At 52.6% G+C, this 27,817-nt stretch overlaps 1 protein-coding gene across 6 annotated transcripts; it reads left to right on the forward strand.

The window, feature by feature from the left end:
- Positions 1-46: 46 nt before the first annotated feature.
- Positions 47-26,391, forward strand: LOC130517840 (cytoplasmic dynein 1 intermediate chain 1). 6 transcript variants are annotated; one of them, XM_057020002.1, is made up of 18 exons: positions 49-350; positions 997-1,129; positions 1,237-1,351; positions 1,828-1,915; positions 2,572-2,613; positions 3,343-3,402; positions 3,546-3,661; positions 13,301-13,396; positions 14,328-14,499; positions 15,014-15,113; positions 15,183-15,308; positions 19,628-19,774; positions 20,398-20,511; positions 20,601-20,734; positions 20,813-20,957; positions 23,186-23,326; positions 24,784-24,909; positions 25,791-26,391. In XM_057020002.1, the coding sequence occupies exons 2-18, from the start codon at positions 1,010-1,012 to the stop codon at positions 25,899-25,901; spliced, it is 1,953 nt and encodes a 650-aa protein (XP_056875982.1). In that variant the 5' UTR covers positions 49-350; positions 997-1,009; the 3' UTR covers positions 25,902-26,391. The 6 variants fall into 6 exon arrangements, with proteins under 6 accessions (XP_056875987.1, XP_056875982.1, XP_056875984.1 ...); XM_057020004.1 differs by having other exon boundaries at positions 997-1,117; XM_057020003.1 differs by having other exon boundaries at positions 50-350; positions 13,304-13,396.
- The last annotated feature ends 1,426 nt before the right edge of the window (positions 26,392-27,817 follow it).

The following is a 27,817-nucleotide window of genomic DNA, read 5'->3' on the forward strand; positions in this document are numbered from 1 at the left end:
GTGTCCAGCAGGTGGCAGCATTGCAGAAGCCATCAGGTGATGACGGAGCGTCAGAGGAAGTTGGGTTTTCCTCTCCTCCTCCTCCTCTTCCTCCTCCTCCTCCTCCTCAGCATCATCGCCCCGCTCTGTCTACGATGCATCAGCGTGCAGTGCACCTGTTTTTACCCGAGTCATCCACCGCTGAGATGCTGTTTGGCGACCGGTGTCGTCAGTAGCCACCCGAGCAGGTTTGAACGGCCCATCCGGTGGCGCCGGAGCGGCCTCGGCTCATCGCCCCCCCCGGTCCTTTGCGGGGCGCAGCAGTGAGACAGCATCTTTGCCGGCTGATACGTAAATATCAGCGCCAGAGGGTAAGATGTCCTCGTCCTAAAAGGCTTGTTTGCGGTCGCTGTAACGATAATTCGTCACCATATTTAAGGGCAAGGCCAGGCTAAGTGGAGAAATGAGTGTTTAGCTAGCTGCTAATGCAGGAGTGACCTCAGTTAAACAGCTAGCTTCCAAAAGTTGTCCCCTCATGTCATGCGTGTATTCATTAATTCACGATTAATTCATGATTAAAAAAGATGCCCCACATTGTTTAAAGGGCGCAACACTGATGTGTTCAGCAGGGAGTCATCGCTGAAGGTGCAGGCAGCTATAAATAGATGCTCCCAAAACTGATCAGGTTTGGTATTTTTAGTAAGAGCCTGCCCAGTGGCAGCAGGCAGCAGATGTGTCTCTTACAATGAGAATTGGTTTAAAAGGTGATGGGGACAAAGACTGGTTGGCTCCAAAAACCCCTCCACGCCTGTGTGGGAGCCATCTCAGCTGATCTCCACAGCTGCTATGGAGTCCCTGGTCCTGCCACACCCTTTGGAGGCTTGAAACATGACTGGAGGAGCCATGATGTTTTTAAATTGAGCTTAAATAGTGCTCCATTCGCACCACGTGCAGGGGGCTCTGCTGATGCTGGCGTTCAGTGGCTACTCCCTGTTTGATTCTGTTCTTTCCCCGAAGTGACGCGGGCATCATGTCGGACAAAAGTGACTTAAAGGCCGAGCTGGAGCGCAAAAAGCAGCGGCTGGCTCAGATCAGGGAGGAGAAAAAGAGGAAGGAGGAGGAGCGGAAGAAGAAAGAGGTAAGGAAAAACGTGAGTACAGCCGCCCAACAGGTGTTTCAGTGGTGTTTTAGCATCGTGACCTGACGCACGTGGCCCGTGTGGAGGCTGACCCTTGTCTGACGGTGTGTCTTGAGCAGTCTGATAATCAGAAGAAGAGGGAGACGACCCCAGAGGATTCAGACCTGGATCGCAAGCGCAGAGAAACCGAGGCGCTGCTCCAGAGTATTGGAATCTCACCTGAGCCGTCACTAGGTAGCTAATCCTGACAGATAAATCCTTCTGATCCATCTGCGAAACTCTTTTCAGCTTTCTAATTCTCCTTCGTTAAAGCTACACGGAGCCTCGTAAATTGCAGCCACAGTGACGGTTAGGTGTGGCGTGCACAAAATGATAATAGACCGGTAATTACCTGAGAATTTGTCCTGTATAGGTCCTCCAATGTACGCATGAAGTGTTTTTAAACCCAATCGGATCCCTGGCTTTTTGCTCCGATTTGATGACTGACATTTCGGTGCATATCATGTTTTTCCAATCATTCTTTTGCATTCAAAAATAATGATAGTCGTGTCAGAAAAGTTTAAAATATTAAAATGTAACATTATTCTAATTAAAGTGGCGCTGCGAGGCTTGGGTTACACCGCCCCCTAGCGGCCACAAAGCGCAACAGCAGAATGAGGGTAATTAGTCCCTTTAACGCGCGTCTCATCAGAGTTGCTGTTATCCTCTAGTGCCCACCCCCGTGTCACCCTCCAAATCAGTGAGCACGCCCAGTGAGACGGGGAGCCAGGATTCAGCTGATGGCGGGGCAGCGAGCAGGTAGGCCGACATCGCCCACGGTGAGCGTTACCGAGGGCAACAAACGTGTCCAAAACACCAAAGTTCTTATTGGGTGACTGCGTTTCATATCCTCTCTCTTCCTGCCACCCTGACGGCAGGTTTAGGTAAGGACGACGAAGCCGCCGCCCCTTCTGCAGGCCTAAATGTGACATCAGCCTGTTGTCATGGCATCCAGTGTTTTGATGACCACTGTCGGGGACTTTGACATCAAAGCTTGTAAATTATAGGCGTCGATCTTAGATTTGTGGCGGAGGCCTGTCGAGAGGCTTTCTTCGCTGCTTCGACGTGCCAGTCACACGCCAGGCGAGTGTGTCGCCGAATTCTGCCCGAACGTTTCCGGCGAGTGGTCATCAAACGCTTTGCTAGCGCAGAGGTCGGCGAGCGGCTGATGTCCCTCGGGGATCGTTTGTGCTGTTCCAGTTCAGCCGGGGTGGAATTGGGGCTGAAGAACGTGATCGTCGCTTCGCCGTAAATGATCTGAAATCACACGAGGCCCCTTTTCAGCGCAGTAATTGGGTTTTAGCCGCTAACGAGCCGACGCCGGGGACTTTTTCCCCTCCAAATCCACCCTGGACGACGCTGTGCTGTTTTGAGCTTCTCCATTTGTGGCTGTGTATGTGTGTGTCCCCTCTCAGGTCAGGGTTCTCTCAGTACCAGTCCCACGCGCAGAGCTCAAGGTAAGCCTTTTCATGTCCCCCCCAGGACCCCCCCGCACCCCCCCGTGACCACCGACGGCCGCTCAGTGTTGTCAGTCGTCCCAGCAGCGTGTTGTTATTGTGCTTCCAACGATCCACATTTCCCCCATTTGCTCCGTCCCGTTGCTCTCTCCCCTGGTCGCTCGCCGTCTCCTCGCCCCCCCCCCCCGTCGGTGGCCGCGAGTCCCGTCAGCCTTCACGCCGTTGACAGTCTGTCGCGGCGGCGGCGGCGAAACGACCGCTCTTGTCAGACTAAACAAACGCCACGCCACTCTCAGGCGGCGCCGCGTGGCTCGAGGTGGCGGCCTGACGGCTTCGCCGCTCCTTAAAGGTACCATCAAGGGATGGAACCCGAAAGTGACGGTGCTGCAGAACCCCGGGGGGAGGGGGGCGGGGCTCCGCTGGCTGCTACATTTGAAACAATCTGACCGGATCAACCGGATTCAATGAATCCAAACGGGTGAAGGAGGTTTAGGTGTAATGAAATCTAACGTTTCCGTAATGTTCGGCCCTCCCACGCCGTCCCCACTCATGGAAACGCTCCTCCATTAACGAGGCCTGCATGACGATTTGATGGAAACCCCCCCGTTATAGATAAGTGGTCCGAGTGTGTGTGTGTGTGTGTAGGTGTGTGTGCGTCCGTCATAATGGGACGGTTTGAACCCCTCCGTGTCCTCTCTTGTCCTCCCCTTTCTGTCTCGTCCCCATTAGGACGCTTCAGTGGGACACAGACCCCTCTGTGCTGCAGCTGCAGGCTGATTCTGAGCTGGGGTACGTTTGTTCATTATGGGATGGAAAAAAGGAGACGCACCGAAATAAGTGCACCGATAGCGAGAAGTGATGTTGCTGTCCGAGGCAGCGATCAGTGTCCGATCGCATATTTGGGGATTAAACAGATATTCCCACTTTTCCAGGCGCAGGATGCAGCGTTTGGGAGCCTCCAAGATCACACAGGTGGACTTCCTCCCCAGAGAGATGGTGTCTTACAGCAAGGAGACGCAGACGCCGCTCAACGCCCACCTGTCTGAAGGTGAGCTCAACGTCCTCGGGCATTTCAAGGTTAAATCTGTGTGTGTGTGTGTGTGTGTGTGTGTGTGTGTGTTCTTTGTCTTCTATACATCAGGGAATCAGTAGAAAGCGATCTCCTTTATCAAGTTTAGCCCAAACACAAAAGTTTCCGTGTGTGCGTGTGTTTTCCTGCTGGCGTGCGCACGTCTCCTCGAGCGGTCGTGCGCACGTGCGCCAGACTCCAGCGACTAAACGCATCCATATGGCGCGACTGGGGAAGACGGAGCCGCGGCGGCGAGTCCGAGCGCTGCTGAAATGGGCGGACGACAGTGGTGCCGAGCTTCAGCTGCACACTTACCAGTCAGTCATGAAGGAATGCACAAATACACACGCACACACACACACACATTATCATCTTCCCTATCTTAGCTCCTTTGGTTGCCAAGACAGCTGGCAGCCATGTGACTGTGAAGGGGCTGTACTTCCTGCTTCCTGTCATTATAATAGATGGGTCTGGGGTGGATTCCACTGCCCTCCTCCACCGTGCACACCACACGCATGCACACATGTCTGTCCTGATCGGCTTCCAAACGGCACGCCTCAACTCCCCCCTGTTTCCTTGACAGATCCAGGAATAGATCATTTATTCAACAAGTGCGCAGGCACCGGTGCACATATGTGCACGCACTGCTGATTACTAGAATCTTGTCTGGCAAATTTTTGCTACATGACAAATTCCAGGCTGTGTCAGAGTCCCCATAAGTGTGTAACAAACATCTGCCGGTCCCCTTAAGTAAGACGATTAAGTCAATGACTGTAATCTGGGGAAATAACCAGTAGTGTGTAGAAACTTTACATTAATGCTTGGATTAGCTGGGCTGATTGACACTGATTTAAAAGAGGGCGTCTCCCTCAAAAGAACATTTTTTATTTCGATTTTTTTACACATAAGTAAGGTCACAAACACACTCACCCTTGTTCTTCTATCATTGTGAGGACCTCATTTGTTTCCCAGCCTAAAGTCTCAAAAACAGCCCTGTGATGGTGCCAGGACCAGATAAAATGGCCTCACTTTGCTAGTGAAATGCACGTTTTGGTCCTCACACACACACACACACACACACACACACACACACACACTGGGCTCAGATAGTGAAACGTTTTTGGCATCATCGCTCCTCATCCTCATATTTCCATCCAACTGTCCCAATGCATCACATAAGCTTTACATTTACAACTACATTACGTTACAGCGTGTCTGAAAAATTAAAAGCAGCCTCTTCCACCGCAGAGCTAAACGCTCCCCCCCCCCCGACTCGCACTGCTCAGGAAAAGCCCCCACACGTTTAAGTAAATCCATACAATCCCAGCTCCGGCACCGCTGTTTTGACTAAAGTAGCAGAAGTAAATATTCAGCATAACAAATTGGTGCTGCTGTGTAACATCTGGGGGCCAGAGCAGAGCGGCGGTGACCCCGCAGGGTCCCCGGAGAGCCCTGGCTTTGGTGTGGGGGGGGAGGGGGCTGACGGGGGCATCTGCCTGCTCTTCTGGCTGCACGTTTGTTCACGCCACTTTTTAAAACGATGTGTTTTTTAGAGACATGTGGCTGGCTAATTGTGATATTAAACTCATATGAACGTCTCAATAATCCTGTTAAATACTCAGAGATTGTTTCCCCGCTCCTGAACTTCTGACCTCCTCACCCCCCCCCCCCGGTATCTTCCCAGGCCGGCGCTTTAAACCCAATCCAGCTCCGTCAAATTGGATTAGATCCGACTGTGTGCGTCCTCAACACAAGCGTTTGTGTTTTAAGGCGCCCGCGTGTGTGTGACTCTCATTTAGCCCAGTTACTGTTATGGTTTTTACGTTTCCGTGGCCAATTGCCTCCCTGTAATCATGATGTGTGGCTCTCCTGTTCTCCCATTGGCTGCCCACTGATCTGCCCGTTGTGTGCGACCATTGTGTCGGGCAATCGGATTAGCCCCGGTCACGGTCGACTCCCGCTATTTGCTGCCAGACTGATGCGTATGAATGGCGGCGTTTGTGGCCGCGCGCGGACGCTTTGTCCAACAACATAGCGGGGAATTAAAGTCAGGCCTGATGTGGCGTGGAGGAGCGACCTAGCCCAGCGAGGTCAAACAAAGTGTGTCGGGCGGTCGGGGGGTTGCGTCTTTGGTTTGTTGTCTCCGCTCACCTGTTGGAAGCCGCGCTGGTTCTGGAGAAAGTGGAATTCTGTCCAGGTCAGCTCCTCGCTGGGGCCACGTCGCTCCTTAATCATCAGATCAATGTTCATAGGTACTGAAGTGTTGGGGGTCAAAAGGTCAAGGTGTGTGTGTGTGTGTGTGTGTGCTGAAGTACTGGGACGTGACTGCGTCTCTCCCGTCATCACATATTTTGAAATGTATTTTCCGGCCCATTAGTATTCCGGCTCTGGGCGGCTTGAGCGTGTTCTGGTCGGTCATTTGCTCCTTAAATATATTTACTGCTATAAGGAGCTTTCTTTTGACGTTTGGCGGAGCGCTAATGGGCCGTAATTGCCAGGGAAACCTCGTTTCCAAGCTCCGATCTGAAAAGAGATCCCGGAACGTTTGTTAATGTGTTCACGGACACGTGCAGTATTCCAGCGTAGAGAACACACGGGCAGATTTTCCTTTTTATTTTAGTCCGAAGCTTCTGCTGCTAAAGTGGGCGGAGCCTGTCGACCTGCGCCCGGAAACATCGCTGACACACACACACACACACACACACGGTGACCAGTTTAACCTGCAGAGAGACCACAGAAATCTGGGAATTTCTAATCCGACTCTTTCCCAAGTGATGCCATCAAATGGGGTTTTCTTCCCCACCAAGTTGTGTTTTTATGGGCCAATGTTTGTCTCGACCACGCCATCGCGTCTCATCGATGCGCCGTCTTCAAGGCCTTGGAAGGAGGAATGTGGTTGCATGAGTGTGTGTTTTCAGTGGTTAGTGTGTGTGTGCGTGGGTGTGGGTGTGTGTCGGAACATATGGAAGTGTTTGTCTCTTACATTGTTCCTCCAGCCAGGCAGGCAGCTACAGCAGACTGTGTGTGTGTGTGTGTGTGTTGTGTGTGTGTGTGTGTGTGTGAGAGACTCAAAAGCAAATAAAGAATCACCACAGTGAGTACCCAGAGGATGGTGAATGAAATGAAAATAAAAATAGCATTTTTTTTGTTTCCTGAATCAACATTTGGCAGCAGATGCAGATAGATGCACGTGTTCACACAAAGAGCCCCCCCCCCCCCCCCCGACCCCCCCCACGCCTGGACCCTGCAGACATGTGACCGGCCGACCTGCTCTCTCTCCCCCCCCTCTCTCTCCCCATCTCTCCCCCCTCTCTCCCCCATCCCTCTCCCTCTCTCTCCCTCCCTCTCCCCATCTCTCCCCTCTCTCCCCTCCCTCCCTCTCTCCCTCCCTCCCTCTCTCCCCATCTCTCCCCATCTCCCCCCCCTCTCTCCCTCTCACCATCCCTCTCTCCCCTCTCTCTCCCCCCTCTCTCTCCCTCTCTCGCTCCCCCCTCTCTCTCTCCCCCCTCCCCTCTCTCTCCCCCATCCCTCTCTCCCTCTCTCCCCTCTCTCTCTCCCCATCCCTCTCTCCCTCTCCCTCTCTCTCCCCATCTCTCCCCCCTCTCTCCCCCCTCTCTCCCCCATCCCTCTCTCCCTCTCTCTCTCCCTCTCTCTCCCCCCTCTCTCCCTCTCTCTCTCTCTCTCCCTCTCTCCCCTCTCTCCCCCCTCTCTCTCTCCCCCCATCTCTCCCTCCACTCTTCTTCCCTGTCATCATCTTCACTCCTGGTCCTGCGCCAGAATTCCGAAGCGGCTTCTGTCAGAATGACCACAGACACCGAACCCCCAGAAAAACGAGTGATATTAGAGCAACAAACGCCGTTTCCCAGGGCATAAATCACTCCGGGTGAGCACAGATGATTGCAATTTTCTCCAGCATGACCAGGCTGGAAGCCTCTGCTGTGACCCCCCCCCCCTTCCAGCATTCTCACCTCATCCCAAATAACTTTTGCCATCTGATGAGTGCTGGGATGGGAGACGGCTCCAGTTCGGCCCCTGCCTTCTTGTTTCACGCGTTCTCCTTTTCCGCTTGCATTTTGTTGAACTTGACTTTTTGACACGTGCGCTCCCCCCTTCCCTCTTGTTGCATTTTCTTTTATAAGCGTGTAACAGCCCAGCGGCTCCCGGACGTTCGCCTGGGTGGTCTCTCTCACGTACTCCGAGATCACTTTGCCTCTCCAGGGATCTGCACTTGAGAGGGTAGCACAGCCGGCCCGCTTGGTTTGAGCTCTTTCTAAACTTTTCCTTCTCCCATGGTGCTGTTTGGCTGCTTTAAACTTAAAGAATTGCTGTTAATTAATCGTCAAGTCTAATAATTGTCATCTCCCGATTTTGTTTCTGATTAAAATTCGGCACTTCGCCAGAGTTGACAGGATCCATTTCAGAATAAGATGCATTTTCTGTGTTGCGTTACTCCTATATTCTGTGTTTACCCGTGATTTCATGTCAGTGTGGAAACTCTGGATTTGGGAACGCTGGCGTGCTGTTCCGCTCCGTGCCGGCAGGGGGCACTCTTGGTACATAGACCCGAGGGATCCCGCGACCAAAACTGGGAGCGGATTTTTGTGGAGGATCGTAGTGGATTCCAAATGAAATATGCACTGGAATTGGTTTAACAATGCCGTCTCTCGGCATTGTCTGATAGAAGTCTCTTTAATTAAATGGCAGTTTATCTTAATTGAATCCGTGCATCTTTTTAATCGTGCCAGCCAATTTGAATGATAACAAAAGTTTATCCGTTTATTAACTGTTTGCTCAAAACTAAGTCAGAGTGCTTGACACCCCCCCCTCCAGTTTTTAGTGAATACTGTGCACACATTCTCTCTCTCTCTCTCCATCTTTCCTGGATTTTGACAGTTTGGAAAGTTTGAAGTCATGGGTTTTAATCAGGGCCTTGCGGCCGGGTTCAGAGCATGGTATAGTGTGGCATGATGGCTCGGTATAAAGATGTCGGTCTGGGTCGGGGCCAAGCCTTGTGGCACTGTTTGAAAGCGAGGGGGGAGGTGGGACAGAGAGAAACGGGGCAGGGTAAGAGAGGGAAGGAGATGGCGGCCAATCTTCCACCCGTCGACCCCGGAAGACCTGACCGGGGGCTGGGAGCTCCCTCCCCCTGCAGGTTGGAGCTTGGAGCGTTTACATCAGGCCGTGTTGCCACCACGCGGGTATGAAGCCTTTACCCCCACTGTGGTAATCACGACTTGATGAACCGCGATGAATTTTTAAATATTCCCCAATAAAACAAACAAAGAGCTGAGGTGAATTTAAGGCAGGTAATGCGCGGGTGATTAACGCGTGATTTATTTCTGTGCTTTTTTTTTTAACGGTGTTCTACCTTGATAAAGAGTTGCCCCTCCGTATGGGGCAAATGCGTTTTCAGTCAATCTCACAACGCTGAGTGAAGTTGTCGGGCAGTTTAGGCGTGTGAAATTGCGACCGTGGACTCACACTGGTGTACTTTTCTCCTCAGTCCGTCTGGCCCATATAGAGTTGAGTGAGATTCTTCGGCGGGGTTGAACCGCCCTCTCACCTGCCTGCAAAGGATCTGTCTGACTTTACTGCGCGGCTGGCTCCTACCCGGCAATTTTCTGTCCAGACCCGCTCACAGAGGTCCCCTGAAATGTTAGAAAAGGTTTGGCTTAGTCTCCTCGCTATTTTAACAGGACGTTTGCCTCCTGGTTCATGTGTTGGCCTGCAGAAAGCCGTGAAAAATACGGCTGTCACTCCCAGCGCTTCGTTCCATGTGGCAGAAATCTGGATGTTTCTCCTTTAATGGGGCAAATCCAACCATATTTGGATTTATAAGGCATCAGTTTTGTTATCAGTGGTGCTTTTCCTGCTCCGAGGGTTTATGCTAATCAGATTTATCAGCGTTGTTAAGTGACTTCTACCTCTTCACCTTAAGACCTGGTGCGTTCCCTGTAGCTGCACGGAAGGGTGTGCACGTGTGTGGTCCTACTCTAATAAGGCTCTGCATATGGGTCTGCTCAGCAGGGGGTCTCCCTCAGCCCCAGTTTGTCCCGATCATCTAGAAATCATCCGATCCGCTATCGCTGAAACAAAACCAACTTGGGGTGTGCGCAGCGCCCCAGTTGCCTCTGACAAACACACGCACACACAGAGTTCTCTTTGATAACTGTGCCAAATGTCCCGAGCACGCGGTGCACGAGCGCTCACTGTGGATTGTGTTCAGAATAAAAGGTTAGCTAACGCTTTGATCCCGACCAAACAGAACACATGCTAGCGTATTATTGCCGTGACACATCGTGCCATTGTGCTTTATGTCCCAGCTGACGGGGCATCAGAAGGCTGTGTGCATCTTTTATGCGCCGGCAGTGCACGGTCGCACACTCGGAGCTCCCCGCGGTGAAATGATACGCAATGTTTAAGCTAATGGAGCTCTCAGCAGTGCACCGGCCTTCATTAAGGGGACGATTTCTCCTTCTTGGTTCCTCTCACGTGAACTGTTTCACCCCTCTGAAAGTCCGTTATTATCCCAAACTGGACAGTTAGTATTAAGTAGCAAAATGGTTCCAACTAGCTTCTTCTTATTCTGTAGATATTAAAAAGCCTATTTTCTTTAGATGCATAAAATCGGTGGCCGTGGTGGTTAAAACACAGCGGCTTTGTGTAACACATCATAAAAGCTTTTGGAAATGCTTATTTGTTCAGATAAATGAGAGCCAGTGGCTGCCGCGGCTCCCAGCATGCTGTTCCTGTTAGCCTCCCATGATAGCACACAGTAGATGCAGCTTTGTTGGCGGCCGATCTGTTGCCCGATCACAACGAGCAGCTTGGAAGTCGTCAGCGCGGCGTCCGGGAAATTACAGCAGACAGTTTTTGCTTTCGCGACAGCCTCATTTTAGACAGGAACATGATATAATCGTATTGTTTCTACGGTCCGACCGACGCTAATGTGTACCAGAGGGGCGGCCATCCTGAATTCCATAAGACGGGAGCATCTGTCCGTGAAATATCTGTCCAATATTTCGCCTATAAATCCAAACTAAATGGAATGATGAAACCAACATGAGGTTTTTGCGCCGACTGAATGTAGTTTTATAATGAAACTGACAAGGAAACTTGGCAGGAGGACAAACGGTTGCTCTGGTGTGGATCTGTGCGTTCCCGGGATATTGCATGGAATAACACCGAGCTCAGCACCGGGACCTATTTTTTTTTTCTTTTCTTTTTTTGCCAGTTATATTTTTGGTTTTCAGGGGTGCACGCACGCATCAAACGTCGCATTCACAAACAGGTTCTTCCACATTTCTGCGCGTCTCCACACCGTGGACCCGCTGGGCTGTGGGGAATTGACCGGGTCCAGTCAGCATGAGTGAGCAGCCGGGGGAAGATTGAGGCAGTCAGACGCGGCTGGCTTTGGGCTACCGAGGATATCATTACCTCAGGTGTGTTGCCGGCCAGAACGGGGGCCCCCAAGCGGAGTTCCATCAAGGTGGACCCCCCCATCCATCTCCAGGGGGAGGATCCCAGTTAACTTGTTGTCCTGCTGTCAGGAGCGGTATTAAGCGGCAGGTAGAAAACATCCCATGACTGGAATAAAATGGAAACCAGAAAGTGTGCAGCTACTTACAGGAGAGCTGGCTGACACTTTCGAGATTGCCTGGCTTCAAAGCGCCGTGGCGCCCCGGTTTTGCCGTCCTCATTTGGTTTTCTAACCACTTTTAAGTATCGTCTAGGCCAGAAATTGTGTTTCAGTGCTTTAGAAAAGAGGCAGGGATATATCGGTGAAGCTCAAAGGATCCGTCTCAGATATTTTGGGTTCTGAGACGTTGATCCGCGGCTGCTGGCAGCTGCGTCTGCAGGATCTTCACGCAGGACTGGGTCTGTCTCCTCTCAGCGAGGCCATGAATCACGCCGCCGCTGCTCCAGAATCCCGTGGCCCCCGGGGCTGACAGTCTCTGACCGCTCCACAATGTGGTCTCTTTCCCCCCGCTCACGCCCCTCCCATCCCGCCGCCGCACATTCCAACCCCCGGACCGGTCTTATGAGGTCGGGAAAACAGAACGGAACAGAATCCAGCAGGCATGCGTGGCAGGCCCTCTCCTGCTGGGAATGTGGTTTAGAAGGTCAGATTCTGCTGGATGGCCACAGCTTCAGAGCGAAACATTCAGAACCTCAACGCCAGAGAAGAAGTGAGACCCTGGAACAAGCCTGTGTTCTCCTGTCTTTCTGTTTTCTTTGGGTCCAGGGAGTCTTGGCAGCCCGCCCGTCTGATCCACTTAAGTGGGTCAGTGGTATTAGTTGGCTGTTGACCAGCGACTCGGAGGGATCCTCATCACCACATATGACTGACACAGGAAGAAACGGCTCATAATCGGGAAAAATAAAGTTCAGTTCGGCTCCCGCTCCAAATATTCCCAGTTAATACGCTGACATGAATGACCCGTAATAGTGATGGTGGCGGGGTTGTTCCGTGGCGTGTTGGTATCAACACGGGCCTCGTGTTCAGCCGTGTCCATCTGAAGCTCACGGGAGTGATAAATAGGCAGTTCATCTGGTGTCAGAGTGGTCCTTGAGCGGGGTTTTAACGGGGCCCCAGGCCATAATCCTGCTGAGTTAAACACACTACTGTGTGTGTGTGTGTGTGTGTGTGAGAGAGAGACATCTAAAAGCGTGATGAAGTCACTTCCTCCCCCTGGACTGAGCGACTGTTGTCAGCTTGACCCTGCGCCAGTTAACCCCTCGCCACCCCTGGCACAGCAGGCGCGGGCCCCGAGTGTGTGTGTTTGAGAAGGAATGAAAAGACAGATTGTGTGTGTGTGTTGGCAGACCACAGGTGTCTGATCACGGTGTCAGGGTGTTAAGAGGTCCTCTAAGAGCCCCCCCCCCGCACTCTCAGTCTTGTGTTTCTTGTGGAGGGAGGGAGCAGCAGAAAAGGGGAGGAGAGGTTGACGAGGGTTACCAACACAGAGCCCTGGGGCCCGCGGGGGCCTGTTGTTGGGGGGGGGGGCTGACAAGCAGGTGCCTACAGTGGTAGTATGTCTTCAAAGTTGCCCCCACCAACAAACAGTCCACACAGCCTGAATCCTGGCGAGAGGGAGATAATTGCTGCGCCTGATTGAAGGGAATCCCCCGACTACACACGCTCGCCGCCGCCGTTTTCTCCGGGGTCAAAGGTGAGAGAAAGAGAGGCCAGCACACACAACTGTGACATTTCCTGCTTTTTACGCGTGAGCCCACGCGCACGCACGCGCGTCCTTGTGCGGTTTACGCGCACAGAGCTCCACACATGGCGCCCATGTGAGCGGCGGCGGCGGCGGCTTGGAAACGTGCACGAGTTGGTTTCCTGTTTTCTTGCAGCCTTAACAGACACAGACGGCACTAATGGAGATTCTCCAGCCTTTATTGTGTTTATAAAAGCTAGATAAACAGGAGTCTGTGCTCAAAGCTAAAGCATTTGGCCTGATTTCACATCATCAGGTGTGTTGCTGGAAGTCTGGGAGAGATTATTCTAGAAAAGGGGGGGGTTATGGGGGGGGGCATGCCAGGAGGTCAAGGAAAATTAGAACAGCTGCTGATTAGCATGCATGCTCTTTCTTTTTTCCTTTTTCTTCCTTTCAGTAGAAGAGGAAGAGGAGGATGAGGAGATGGCGCAGGTCAAGCCGGGTCTGGAGTCGGAGCAGCAGGATGACGAGGACAGCAGGGAGACTAAGGAAGGTAGGACCCCTGGACCCCCTCTGCTCGTCACTCTCCTCCTGACTTCTCTCATGCCGTTGGCCAAACACACTCACTTGTGTGTGACACTACATCCAGGCTGCAGCCATATCAGATGGAGGGGTTGGCGGGGGGGGGGGTCATCATATCAGCCATCGGGCATGTCGGGGTCGGCGTTGATTAAAAACCTGTCACTTGACCCCTCCTGACCACACTTCAAAGAGAAGCCAAATGAAAGGGCATGTTTGTGTGTGATTATGAGGAGAAGGTCTGAGCCGCACAATGTGACCAACACACCCGTCCACAGTCGGCCCGTGTGCACCCAACGTGACCCGAACGCACGCACGCACGCACGGACAGAAGCCGTCACACGCGTGCGTTTAGACACACGCTCGTCAGTCTCCGGGCCCATTAGACGGGCCGGCCTTTTGATCTCTCCCACTGGATCCACTGGGTCTCCTCTGACTCGTAAGAAACACAAAGGGATCAAAGCGGAGAGGCAGGGTAAAGGTTGATACGTGCCCCTCCGTGCACGCTCGAGTGTGTAAAATTGCACGGCTGCTCTGGGGACAGTGACTTCAAAAACAGGACGGCGTGCGGCGCGACCATTACGTTCAAAGGGAGGCGTGCACGCACGGCTTTGTTTTCCCCCGTTTATGAAGTTCCTTTATGAGACGATGCATTAGAGAGCGTTTGTACTTTATGATGTCCTGGCTGAGCTTCTGGGATGGAGAGATGAAGTAACGACCCGACCCACGCTGGAGGAAGAGTTCATGCCGTCAGGGACGCTAACGACCTGTTTTAATATGGGGAGGACGGGAGGCAGGGGGACGTTGATTAGTATCTTCAAAACATCCGACACCACCTGATAGTTGATAAAGTATCAGATAGGTTTCAACAGTTTGTCCTCTAATCTGTGAACTCTAATTCCCAGGATGCTTTGGGGCGCTGCGGGAGCTGACGGAGGAGGAGAGGCAGCAGATCCTGCACTCTTCGGAGTTCCAGAGCTTCTTCGACTGCAGCATCCGCGTGGTGGAGCGAGCGCTGGCCGAAGACGGCGACATCTTTTTTGATTACGGCGGCCGCGACCTGGAGGACAAAGAGGGGTCAGCGGTGGGGGGGGGGCACACGTGTTTACTTGCGTGTCTCCGGCTGAGATCCGTAGCCGCAGAGTCACTCCAGGCCGCTCCTCTGCGACTTCCTGCTGAAGAAACAGTCTCTTTCTGCCCAAAAGGTTCCCCCAGATGAAGGTCATGGCAGTGTTGTTTCAACTTTTAAGAGCCATAAGCACAAATCTGCTTCTGTAAACCGCTCTGCTATTATGAAACAACGCTGCTTTGACCAGTTAATGTCAACTTTGACCGACGTGGCCTCTGAAAACCACTGTTCACTGCCTCGCATCCACAGTTTTTTCCTTCCTTTGGGGGTGTATCGCAGCTCTGCCTGCCCCTCCTTGTTTGACTGTTAAAAACGTTAAAATGTCAATCGCTTTGAAACGTCACTTGTTACCATCTGCCCACATCTGGCCAGAGACACGACAGTGAGAACAGGAAGATGTTTGACCACTGGCAACGTGTCAGACACCACTGAGCCAAACTCAAAGTCAACTCTTTTTTCCAGAGACTTGGGCTCCGGGTCCCGCCTGGCTTTGTGCAGACTCTTCTATGACGAGCACTGGTCCAAGCATCGCGTGATCACCTGCCTGGACTGGTCCCCTCAGGTGAGGCACGCGCTGGTGTGTTCCCAGCTGTTCCCCTGCGCTGTCTCCTGATCTTCTCCTCCTGCTCAGTACCCCGAGCTGCTGGTTGCCTCCTACAACAATAACGAAGACGCGCCTCACGAGCCGGACGGCGTCGCCCTTGTGTGGAACATCAAGTTCAAGAAGGCCACACCAGAGTACATCTTTCATTGTCAGGTATTTGATATATCAACGCACAAAAGCAGCAGGTTGACCCCCGCCCCTGTGAGTGGATTATAGCAGAGGCTCATTTAAACGCAAGCAACTTTTGATGGGAATGAATGTTGTGACGCTAATAAGAAATGACACTGGGGAAATGGCAGGAGGGGAGAGAAGGGGGGGTGGTAGGATTGGGTGTGAGGGCTTCACGGCCCCCATGGGACGTGCTGCTAGTAATATGATGTGGCCTACCACTTCCTAATCCAGCGCTGCCACATGTTAGCCCACCCACGGGTGCTGCGTGTGATGTCTGCATAACTGTTTTTTTTTTTTAAATGTGTCTTACATCTTAGTAGGACACACCTGTAATTGGAGTAACAACTGGTACATCTCATTATTCAGCAGCTTTTCATCATCAGCGCCGTTTATCTGAGCACGGCGATCTGTTGATCGCCAGAATTAAAGTCTTACATGTTTCAGAATGGGGAAAATTGCCTCCTGGGATGGATGCAAACGTGCAAACGGAGTCATGTAATCGAAAGAAGAAGCGTGATATGTGTGTGGGGATGAATGTGGGGAGCGTCTCTGCAGTGGCAGATGAGATTTGGGTTTTTTGATTGAGCCGTTTCCATGGGATGAAGTGAGATCTGATGAAATAAAGGCAGCAGGAGAGAAAGCATCACGCCCCTCCTCATGTGGGTGATGGTCTGGTCCGAGCATGAAAAGCAAAGACAAACGCCAGCATTTTTAAAAAGAGCCCGGAACATGAGAGGGACTTTAAAGTGCCGTCGCTGCCTCGGCAGTAGAAGACAGAGTCAGAAGGGAGAGAAAGGAGATGATTTTATCTGCTAATCTGGATGAAAGAGAGCGGTTTTTCCCTCTTTGTGGAGGCTTTTTACAAACAGGGCCGTGACTCTGCTTATCAGCAGATCAGTCGGCCCTTAATGTGCAGGCATGTTCTGTAGTTTAACCCCCCAAAACCACATGGCCGGGTCCCTATTGGGCTCACCTTCCTGCCTCCACTTTTACCCCCTGCCTCCCATCCTCCCCATATTTACTGTGCACGTGGCTCGTGCACACACGCTCACGCGAGGGTTGAGGCGGACTGCTACTGTTTGCAGGCCCCCGCAGACCTTTTATCTGCACTTGAACCATTTTTGTTGCCCACAGAAGCAGCTCTCATCTGGCGGATGGATCGGGAGTGCTGCACTTTGTGCATGTGTGAAGAATGCGGTGTGTGTGTGTGCGCGCGCGTGTGTGTGGAGGATACAAAAGAGCGTGTGCAGGGTTGATATTGGAGGGCTGAGTTTTGTGGTTGAGGTCTGGGTCAGCGGGAGCGTTATTGTATACGGCTCTGGCTTATTGAAGGATTCGTGTTTCAGAGGGGCGTCTGGTGAGGTCACGACACTATATTCCTGTTCTGGTTGTGCACGTTTTTGTTAAAAGTCCTCAGAATTTGAAATGCTGATTAAACTGATCTGTATTTAAGAACGCTGCAGCTTCCTGACACCAGTTGGGTCTCATGACACGGACCCATCGTGTCCCAGTTAGTGTCTAATGCTGTAACCTCACACCCCACCCCCCCCACCCTCCCCCTCGCCTGGGCAAAGTCACGCCACATTAAAGAGCGCGTTTGACTCGAAACCTTTGTTGAAATTCCCAAACCGCACACCTCCCTGTGACAGCCCCCGCCCCTGTTCCTGTCACATCTAATTGGAATCAGTCGGTGTTTTATTAATGTCTCTCTGCCTCGTGTTGGCCCCCACAGGCCCTTCACACTTCGAAAAGGTAAAGTGAGAGGAGGGTGGGGGGGGGTGAGGCTAGTTCCTGAGGCCTACTCCCTGCTACTGCATCACTTCCCGGCTCCAGAAAGAGCTCGGGACTGTTTGGGAAAAGCACCCGTTTATCAAAGGATTGGACGAAGTGATGATGTATCTTTTACTCCCGCGTGTGGTAACGTCCAGGACATGAGGAGGAGACCATTCTGGAGTAAACAGGACCGGGACACCGTTGGGAAAAGAGGTCCCGCCACGAAAATGTGCGTTTTGGCTAACAATAACAGTGAGTTGGCTGTGCGTATCGAATGACAGCCACGTCAATGCCAGGATCCTGAGGTGGCCATTGTTATTCACTTCAGCTGTCAGTGGTTTTGAATGTGGGGGTTAAAACACGCCAGAGGAACCCTGAAAGGATGAGTTAAGTTCAGCGTCTACGGGGATTTGTTCTGTCCGCTCAGAACTTTCGGAGTATTCGCAGTAAAGGGACGGGGGGAGGCGGAGAAAGGCCTCGTTCTCAGTTCTTGGTGATTCCGCTCCATCAGAACTGGCTGCCTGGCGAAATTGAAACTGAAGTTCTGGCCGTGCCAGAAGCCACAGAGTGACAACATCTGTGGGGTGTCATAAACGAGCAGAGGCGGGGGCCGAGCGACTGGAGAGGAGCGGTGGGGAGGAGGAGCGGATGGTGGTGGAGAAGGAAGACGGACTCATCTGGAGCTGATAACGGGGAGCAGAAACACGTGAGGGGGGGGAGAGACGGAAAAGGGGGGAGCGGGGATGGATGTGGCAGGGTGGATTGTCTGGGATGCCCCCCCCTCGTCTCCAATCCTGCTCGGTTCGAGCCCCACAGAGCAACAGTTTAATGCCCGAGGAAAGGACGAGACAGAAGAGGAGGGAACAAAGGAGGGAGCGTCACCTTTCCTCGGCTCTTTCTCTCCGTCATTCCTACGAGCCGGTCTAATCCCTCGCTGGGTGCCATCTTTCATCACAGCCTCCCATGTGTGTATTATCCTCTCCAGAACACTTCCCATTAATATAATGGGGCCTGCCAGAAGCACTTAGCCTCATGAGCCTCGTTTGAGATACTGTAGATGATACTTTACGCGTACGCACAGCAGACGTTGCCCCAGGTAGGAAACAGAACCCGACTGTGGACAACATGCCCGACCCATCTGCATCCTTTCCATCGGAGGCGGCCCGACAGGTGCCCGACCCGCTCGCACCGAACCCGACGGAGATGCAGATGTAGCAGGAGCTGACGCGCTGGCTCGTGCACCAAGCGCGTGCACGTGACATGAAGAGGCTGCAGGGGGGTGAGAAGACCTCTCTCATCTCCATTTTCCTCTCTGGGTAACAGTCGAGTGGAGGTTTCGGTTGGATAAAACAAACCCGAGCAACAGTTAGCATCATCTAGCGTTGCTATGGGACAATATATAAGAGTCTGTTGGATTTGGATCTTATTATTCATGTAGGACAGAAGGATTTACTGGGGGTGACACGTGGACGTGGGTGTCCAGGAAAGGTCCTCCGCCCGTATAGTAGCAGCTAAAGGTTGCCTGAGCAGGGTCACATCTGCAGCCCCCACATTTGAAACGTTGCCTCGGTCGTTTAGGAACGTCGGGATTATTCCCTGACGTTCCGGCTCTTGCAGCAACAAACAAGCCCACGTTCTTCCACAACCTTTTCAGAGCGTGCCTCTCCTCTCCGGCGGCTCCAAGCTGCCGTTTTTTCCGCCGCCAAAGTTGAGTTTATTTTGAGTCGTGACATCTGAGGCGACGGTGGAGCCGTCTGGAGGCCAGAACTCCCCGGTCGGAGGGAGCGGAGGAGGCGTGAGCTGTGTTTTCTTTCCCTCTGGTTTGTTTTCCAGGCCTCTTTTTCAGGCGGCTGCGTTGCACATGGAGCTGTGGTGGAGAGAAACGCATTTCATAACAGGGAATGTTTGGAAAATGACTTCGATTGAGTATTTTGCAACATTTTAAGTGCAGTAAATTCATCTGAAGATGCTTTTTTTAGCTCCCGGTGGTGCAACAGCACTGACAGATACATTTCTAATCTTTGGATGCGGCTTCTGATCCGGTCTTGAATGTGTTTTGTCTAATTAATGGATGATTCCCTTTTTTCCAGCGTCATTTACTGAATGAAACGACACAAAAGCTGCAAGAATTTGTCAGTTCACAACAATTCACAACTGCTCTCAGACGTTATAACTCCGGAACGCCGAAGGCTCCTCGGCTCTGGGCCAGCGGAGGCCATCCGATGCGTGCGTGGAGCCCATATGGGACGAGGAGGAGGACGAGGAGGAACCGAAACTCAATAAAGGCGGCGTTTGGGAGGGAGGGGGGGGGGTTCACGGGTACGCTCGTCATGAGGCAGGCTGCGGTGAGCGCTCCGGTGGCTGCCGGGGTTTTGATGTCGGAACGTGAAACAATTCCGAGCTTTGTCCCATCGCTTCTCCCGTCTTCACTGGTCCCTCTTCTTCCCAGTTTTCCAGCGTTCTCCTTCATAAACGGACCTTCCTGGTTTCACTTTTGCTGTGCATGACTCTGTTTCCTCTCTTCTCAGTCTCCTGTAGTGTCTGTGGGATTTGCCAGGTTTCACCCTAACCTGGTGGTGGGGGGCACCTACTCGGGACAGATTGTCCTGTGGGACAACCGCAGCCACCGCCGGACTCCTGTCCAGAGGACTCCCCTCTCCGCTGCTGCACACACAGTAAGACCAGTCCCCTTCCTCGGGGAGGGAGGGGGGAGGCAAAGGAAGGGCTGTAGCGTCCGTGACGTTCACCTTTTCATGGTTCTGAACACATGATGTCGTTGTCATGACGGCGGTGCTCTCCAAGGTGCTGATCCGGTTGGAATAACGCTCCGAGAAAACGACAGGAACGCGGCATTTTCGGTCCGTCCGGTTGTTGGTTTCCTCCCAATGGCAGCGCAGCAACGGGGGCCTCGTCCCGAACCCACTACAGACCTGCAGACCCGCACCTGTGGGCATCGGCTCCAGTACCGGGCCGGTCCTCACCGGGGCTGAGAGGCCCCCTTTGTGCCGCCTGCTGCGCAGATCAATTACTGCACAGTAATGACGTAACGTTTCACACGCTGTGCACGTCTGAGGCTGCACGCAGGCACGTGGGGTGTCTCCTCGCACGGTGATGATGTCACGCATTCCCAGGCCCGGTTCAATCCTCATAACATGTGTTACGCAATAGTTACTTGGTTGAACGCGTTAGCTAATAGAGTGAACCGCTGTGGTCAGAATAGAGTTGTATTGTGAGATAATAGTGTGTGTGTGTGTGTGTGTGTGTGTGTGTGTGTGTGTGTGTGTGTGTGTGTTCGCAGCACCCGGTTTACTGCGTCAACGTGGTGGGCACCCAGAACGCCAACAACCTGATCACCGTGTCCACGGATGGCAGGATGTGCTCCTGGAGCCTGGACATGCTCTCTCAGCCTCAGGTGGGAGCGCTCCCGTCTCTGGTCTCCTCTCCGTGTCTGTGCATGGAAAAGCTAACGCGAGCGGCTCCCTCATTCCCACGTGCGCGTAGGAGACCATGGAGCTGGTGTACAACAAATCCAAGCCCGTCGCTGTGACGTGCATGGCGTTCCCCACAGGAGACGTCAACAACTACGTGGTGGGCAGCGAGGAGGGGACGGTCTACACCGCGTCCAGGCACGGCAGGTTGGCCAGCACCATTAAGATGCTGATGGTTGGTGAATGGCGCAGTCCTGAACTGTGCACGTCCCCCCCCCCTCTCAGCAAAGCAGGCATCTGTGAGATGTTCGAGGGCCACCAGGGGCCCGCGACAGGCATCAGCTGCCACGGCGCCGTCGGCACCGTCGACTTCTCCCACCTCTTCATCACGTCCTCTTTTGACTGGACCGTCAAACTCTGGAGCACAAAGGTAATGTGTGTGTGTGTGTGTGGGGGGGGGGGGGTCTAACATCAGCCTGTCTTGGTGCTACATTTGGTGGACATTGAAGGCAGCCTTCAGCCTTTCAACGTATATTTAAATACATGTTGGATATAAATGGATAAAGTTGTATAAAAGCTCCAGCTGCAGCCATGAAGGTGAGCAGGGCTGATGTTTAAAAGCATGATGCTAACTTTGATGGACAGGTCAGGCTGTGGAAGGGTGAGCAGCGATGAAGAGCTCTATTGATCAGGAAGAACATCCATAATGTATGCGGCATAATGTCCTCGGGTTTATGCAGGATCCAGTTTCACTTTCACACTGTGACGGCGGCGAAGGCCTGTGTGTGTGTGTGTGCGTGTGTGTGTGTGTGTGCACGGTCCTGTGACATTTCAGTGGGTTTTCATCAGAAGAACGTGTTATTTTTTAGGATTTGGGAATTCCCTATCCTTTGTGGAACACCACAGGAATGTGTGTGTGTGTGTGTGTGTGGGGGGGGGGGTACCTGAGTTGCCTTACATGCACCGCGAGCAAGCTCGTTTGCTTACCCAGAATCCCCCTGGGGTTTGCTTTCAGCCCGGCCGTTGTATCACACACACACACGCTGCGGATTCTCTTCACACACTCGTTTTCCCTCACACACACACACACACACACACACTCTCCCACCGATGTTTTCACACTCGGCGTTGCAAACACTGCGGTGAGTGGAAACACTCGGCGTGTGAAGACGTCGCCACAGTTGGGAGAAGGTGCGTGAGTGTGCATAACTTACACACGCGTTGCACTCTTGACCCAAAACCGGCATCCAAGGAGCAACGGAGAAAATCCTCCCAGTTTCCCTCCCTAACGCGGTTAAACGGAAGAATTTTGTCTGCTACAAGTGTGTGTGTGTGTGTGGTGTGTGTGTGTGTGTGTGTGTGTGTGTGTGTGTGTGTGTGTGAGAGAGAGAGTAATTCTGGTGTGTTTGGGCTGCCCAGGATGTCTGGTGATGCAGATGCAGCCAGGGTGGGAGCAGGGAAATGATGATCATTTAGGTGGGATTTGATTTTGGAATTCACCAGCATTTTGTAAACAGGTTTATAGTTTGCTGTGATGTTTTTAGTGGCTGGCGTTCAAGCTGCATCTTGTTCACCGGCGTCTCCGCACACACGGAATAATAACAAGCAGCCGCTTCACGTGAGGCGCCAGAGGGATTAAAGCTGATGTGGAGATGATCTCTGAGCCTTGTTCAGCACAGGTAGACGCCAGAGGACGGTAAAACAGCACTTTAGTCACGGAAACGGCCTGAAAAAAGTCGCTTAAGCAGCCACAATTTCTCCGTCTGTGTCCATTTGTCAGAAAAAACCCCATCAAAGTTTACAAAATAACAGAGAGAAGGAAGAAAACCAGGAATGGCGGCGCTGATGGAGTCACATGACCTCTGCTGTCACCTCAGACGGCTGCGAATGCTTCAATCGGGGCCCGAAATTGGCTGTTTGTTTGTCCGCCGCCGTCCGTCCGTCCGTCCGGGAGCGGCGGAGCGAGAGAGCAAAGGTGATGGAGGGAAAGAAGAGACGTGAGAGGAGGAGAGAGAGACAAAGAGAGGAGAGGTGGCTGCATTCTTGGCTTTACTCCTCCAGCCAACCTGTCTCCTCTCCGCCCCCGCCCCCCCCTCCCCCCCTTTACCTGTCAGGAATGCAGTTTGTAAACCTCTGGAATCCTAACAGCCCATCACACACACACACACACACACACACACACACAACACACACACACACACACACAGCCGTGACCCTCGGTGCATTATGATCTGATCAAATCAACAAAAGGGAAACACAATAGTGGGAGGGGCGTTTGGTTCTTTACATCGTGGTGCGCTTGAAGCCCCGCCCACCGCCGGCGCTCTGGCCAGAATCCGCCGCCCTCTCCGGGTTCTCCGTCCGCCGTCCTGCACCTCGTCCTCCGTGGTCTCGCCACGGGACAGCTGTTGTGTTGAGGTTACAGTACACCTTGTGGGGGGGTCCCTTTCATCTCTCCCAGCGGTTTTATGGCGCTGTGTGAATGTGCGAGGCTTTTTAATTAGGCTCCACAGCCAGACAGGCCCCAAGGCTGAGGCAGCGCCGCTCTGTCTGACGCTCGCTCGCTCCCTTTCTCCCTTCCCTCCTTCCTTCTGTCCTTTTTACTCCCTTCTCTGCTTGTCTCCTGCTCTCTTTCCCTCTGCTTTCTCTTCCTCCCAGCACAACAAGCCTCTGTACTCCTTCGAGGACAACGCCGACTATGTCTATGACGTCATGTGGTCGCCCGTGCATCCCGCCATGTTTGCCGCCGTGGACGGCATGGGCCGCCTGGACCTCTGGAACCTCAACAACGACACCGAGGTGGGGGCTTGTTGTCCGCCGCCCCTGTCCAACAGAAACTGGACAGAGCTCTGACGGCAGCTAGCGGCGGTTAGCGGCTAACTAAGCAATGTTGTGCAGTCTTTTGTGAGCAGATGATGTTTTGGTTGCCTTCAGGGCTGGTTGCCAGGGCACAGACCAAACTACACCCAAACACTAAAAGCCTTCTATAACCCCCCCCCACCACCACCACCACCAAACGCTCCACAGCTCCTGCACGCACAGATTTCTTTGCAGGCGTTTCCCTACAGCACTTGCTTTAAATCAGACGGTGACATCCCATGGCCAACATTCCTGCAGCCTCTGTCCAAAGTTGAGGCAACCTCAGGACCCCTCCCACACTCTGCTCCCTCACTGAAGCACGCAGATGTGCAGGAGACCACAAGCAAAGAAGCCCAACCCGCAGACGAGTACCCCATGCTGGAGATGAAAATACGACCAGCTGAGGCCAAATAACTGATTAGATGGTCGTCATTCTTTAAAGAAAATAGCTTAAAAATCTCTTTGAAATGTAGGTTTTCTTCTACTGCCCAGAGGACGACGCTCCCGTGGTTCCCAGGACAGCAGCCCTGTTTTTTTGTTGACCAACAGAGGACCTGTTCATTAGCCAGACTGAGCTAACAATGAGCTTTACGAGAAACATTTGCACACAAACGGATGTAGCGAACGCGTGCGCCCACATTCCCTCATACGCGCTGGATCTCATGGCAACAGACTTCCATTGTTGCCATCAAATTAAAAACACGGTCGTAACAACGCCACCGGAGCAGAGCGGCGCGCCTGGTTCTCATTTCTTGCGTGCGCAGATGCACCGGCCAACCACGAGAACTCAGCAGCAGCGGCGGAAGCTAGCAGGCTAATGGCGGGCCCTCGGCGGTTAGCGTCGCTTTAAACGTGCGTGAGGCGAAACGATGCCAAGGCTTCCGTCTCCCCCGGCAACACGTGTCAGTCAGTGCTGCCACATGACAGGAGCGGTTTATGGAAGCGCTGCTGATGCCTCGAGGCCATTAAAGGTGCTGTTGGCCAGCATCAACGCTGTTGTAGCTAGCATCTGTACGCATATATAGCGAGCCATGGATCGCGTGCTGCCGCTGTTGTGATATGTTTCACATTTAATAAGATGGGCTCGGTCTTTAAGTAATGCCAAAAACTCCTCCCATTCATCATTCAGCGCCTTAAAGAAAAGGTCAAACATAAACATCTATAACGGGAATAAACTGAGCTCTGGCCTGCAGGCGGCGGATCGGAGGTGTTGTGGGTTTTATGGATATATTGGAGGTTATATAAAGGTTTATGTGCCTCATTAGGGGCTCACGCGGCGTTTTGTTCTTTCCAAAACACATAATATTCTGTAGCCGCTCTGGAATTCAGGTTCCCATCTTAAAACAGCTTTGTTAAGCAAGCGTCCACGTAAAGGTCTCATTTGGTTTCCTCACCAGGTACCGACTGCCAGTGTGACCGTAGAGGGCGCCTCCGCCCTCAACAGGGTCCGCTGGTCTTCCGCGGGTAAAGAAGTCGCTGTGGGGGACTCGGAAGGACGCGTGTGGATCTACGACACAGGAGAGGTATGACTGACCTACAGCACAGGAGGACTTCCTGTCGTTAAGCTAAAGAAGGTAGAGCGCTAACGCTAACACAGCTGTGAGACGTGCTTGAATCGCTCACATCCACCAGCAGCCGCCAGCGGCGTTTAAAGCGTCCTCGGTTCAGGGAATCGAGTGTTTTTTCGTGGTGAAACCTCTGCAGCCACCACAGCCGACCAGTTCAGGTCTTTTAAGCCCATATGTTTGCTCAACTCCCCGCTCGGCCTGGGTGCATCTGATCCTCTCCCCCTTCTCCTAAAATGGCCTCCGCGTGACTCCGCCGTCGCCACATAACAGCCGCCCGTCCTTCTCATGCCTCCACGCTCTCATGTGCAGAGCGCTCTGGTTAGGAGCCTCACGCGGGTCTGGTTCACCGAGCTGCGCCGCTAAATTTAACATCTTTTTTGTTTTGTGGCAAGTTGAAGAGAGGCTAGACTGAGCCGGTGGCCCCCGCGCAGGGTGGATGCTAACGAAGAGTCATCAGTGAAGCAGTTTTATGACCCCAGGAGGAGCCTGTGTGTGTGTGTGTGTGTGTGTGTGTGTGTGTGTTACCAGAAACTCTCCCCGCGTTGCTAAAACTGGAAAACAAATGGCAGCCATTGTTAGAAAAGCTTTATTTTACCCAAAACACGTCAGGGGAAAAGTGTTTCAGAGCCTCCCCCCCCCCCGCGGCTGCAGGGATGGCGGCTTCAAAATGGCCGCCTGGCCCCCGGGAGGCCTTTAATTAGCTCCTACACATGCTGCACAGTTGTAGGCAGCCTGGGTGGTCAGTGGCGCTCAGAGATGACAGCGTGGAGGTCTGAGGCTCGGATTAGGACTGAACGCGTCTCCCTCCTCTGACGTCTGCGCCTCGCTTCTTTCAGCTGTCGGCGACCCACGCCGACGACTGGGGCCGCTTCGCCCGGACCCTGATGGAGATCCGCGCCAACCAGGCTGACGGCGAGGAGGAGGGGCCTATGGAGCTGGCTCCGTAGGAGCTGGTCGCGGGTCTTTGGCCATCACGTGTCGTTCCTGCCGGGTCGAGCAAGGCCGCACTATAAGCTTCTCCGTCTCCGTCACCAATCCGCTGTTTTATATTTATTGGTGGTTTTAAGTGGTGAAACTGGTGAACCTGCAGTGTTGAAGACGTCTTTGAGCCTTATGAGTGTGTCTACTGTCATGATGCTTTGCACTACTGTGATGAAGAAGAAGAAGCAGCAGCAGAAGAAGCAGCAGAAGAAGAAGCAGCAGGCTTCATAAACTCCCCACGTGTTTGAAATCTCACTTTATGTCGTGCTTCTTTTGCATGCGACACATTCCTGGAGTATTTTAGAGACACTCTGCTGACTGTTTCGGGATTATCTGATAAAAGTTCGGCCACCTTTTAGTTCCGAAGAGAAGCCGTGTTTGGATTTTATCTGCTGTAACGAGTGTCACTGTTAAACCTGCTGTGTTTGCTATTAAACCATATCAGAGGATTATTAACGACCCGCCTCGCTGTGTCTGATTCTATGCACCATGTCAAAAGAGTCAATCTGGAACATTAAATCAACACAATCAGAATTAATGTCAGATTTAATGGCGACGTCAGCGCAACAGCGCCCCCTTTCTGTTGACAGGAGACTTCGATTTCTGCACCGTCTGATCGGATTCTGATAATCTAATAATCTCACCCAACTCTAACTGACAGGAAGCATCGGGAGGATGTGTTGAGCCTCTGGAAGCACAGATGTGCGCACGGTTCTGTCTTTGAGTGGTTCACATGAGACACATGTGGAGCACATCTGTTCATTAGAAGCAGCGTTTTGATTTCCCTGCCAGGGCTGTTTTTATACAACTTTAGACAAAATGAATTGTTCCTGAGGGGCGTCGCTAATAAACCGGAGCCGTCTGCTCGTCCCGGACCGTCTTCACCTGTTTTTCATTTCCCGATGCCAAAAAAATGTCATAAATAAATAGAAATGACTCGACTCCCCCCCCCCCCCCCCAATGCATCAGGAGGAGCTACTGTGTGTCTCCAAAAGTTCATTCTGCTGCTTTTAACAGAGGGAAGAGGCCAGGCTGCATCTCCCCGTGACCAGAACCGGGGGAAAAAAGAGGAAGTATTTGTTTCTACCTCCAAATGGAAGCCAAACGACAATGGAATAGCGCGGTTGTCATAGCAATAAGGCTCCAGGTTAGCGTGTGGGGTTTGCATGTTCTCCTAGTGAAATGGGCACATTAGCTTGATTTGAGAGCGTGCGTGTGTGTGTGTGTGTGTGTGTGTAAAGAAGGAGCCCCAAACAAACGAGATGATTTGGAGATGGAGAGGCTTCTGGGGTTCTTTGTTCCTTTTAGCATCATCATCATGGACCTCGACCATCTTGACACAAGTGTGGTCCACACACACACACACACACACACGTCCAGGGTCCGGTTCCTATCACTCCACCATCAACCAATCCATACCACCAGCAAGGCCATTATTTAATCTTTACCTTTTTTCTCCTTTTCCTCTCTCTTCCACTTCCTTTACAGCCGTCAGAAAGGAGCCAGACAATGGACAGTAATGAGAGCGGCGCACACTGCGCCCTGGTGACGGCGCCGGCGACCCCCTCTGCAGCCACTTCAGCCGTGAATGGACTCAATCATCGATGGCTCGGTCATTACCATCAACTGCCCTCTCCATGATTTACTCTGACTTCTTGGTTTTTGTAGCGGCCAAACGAGCTATTCAGCGAGCCTAATCAACTCAGCGGCGAGGTGGAAGACCGGCGCCCGGCGGCGACTGACCACCTGCGCCGAGCCGAGGAGAGACGAGGAGAGGAAGAAATTACACCGTCGAATCAAAATATTAGAAGGTCTGAGAAAAACAAGAAGTGTCTGCGATGCCTTCGAACGAGATCTTAGCAACTAGCATGTTCTGCTAACG

Source organism: Takifugu flavidus, chromosome 21 (genome assembly GCF_003711565.1).
Source record: "Takifugu flavidus isolate HTHZ2018 chromosome 21, ASM371156v2, whole genome shotgun sequence".
Classification (NCBI taxonomy): domain Eukaryota; kingdom Metazoa; phylum Chordata; class Actinopteri; order Tetraodontiformes; family Tetraodontidae; genus Takifugu; species Takifugu flavidus.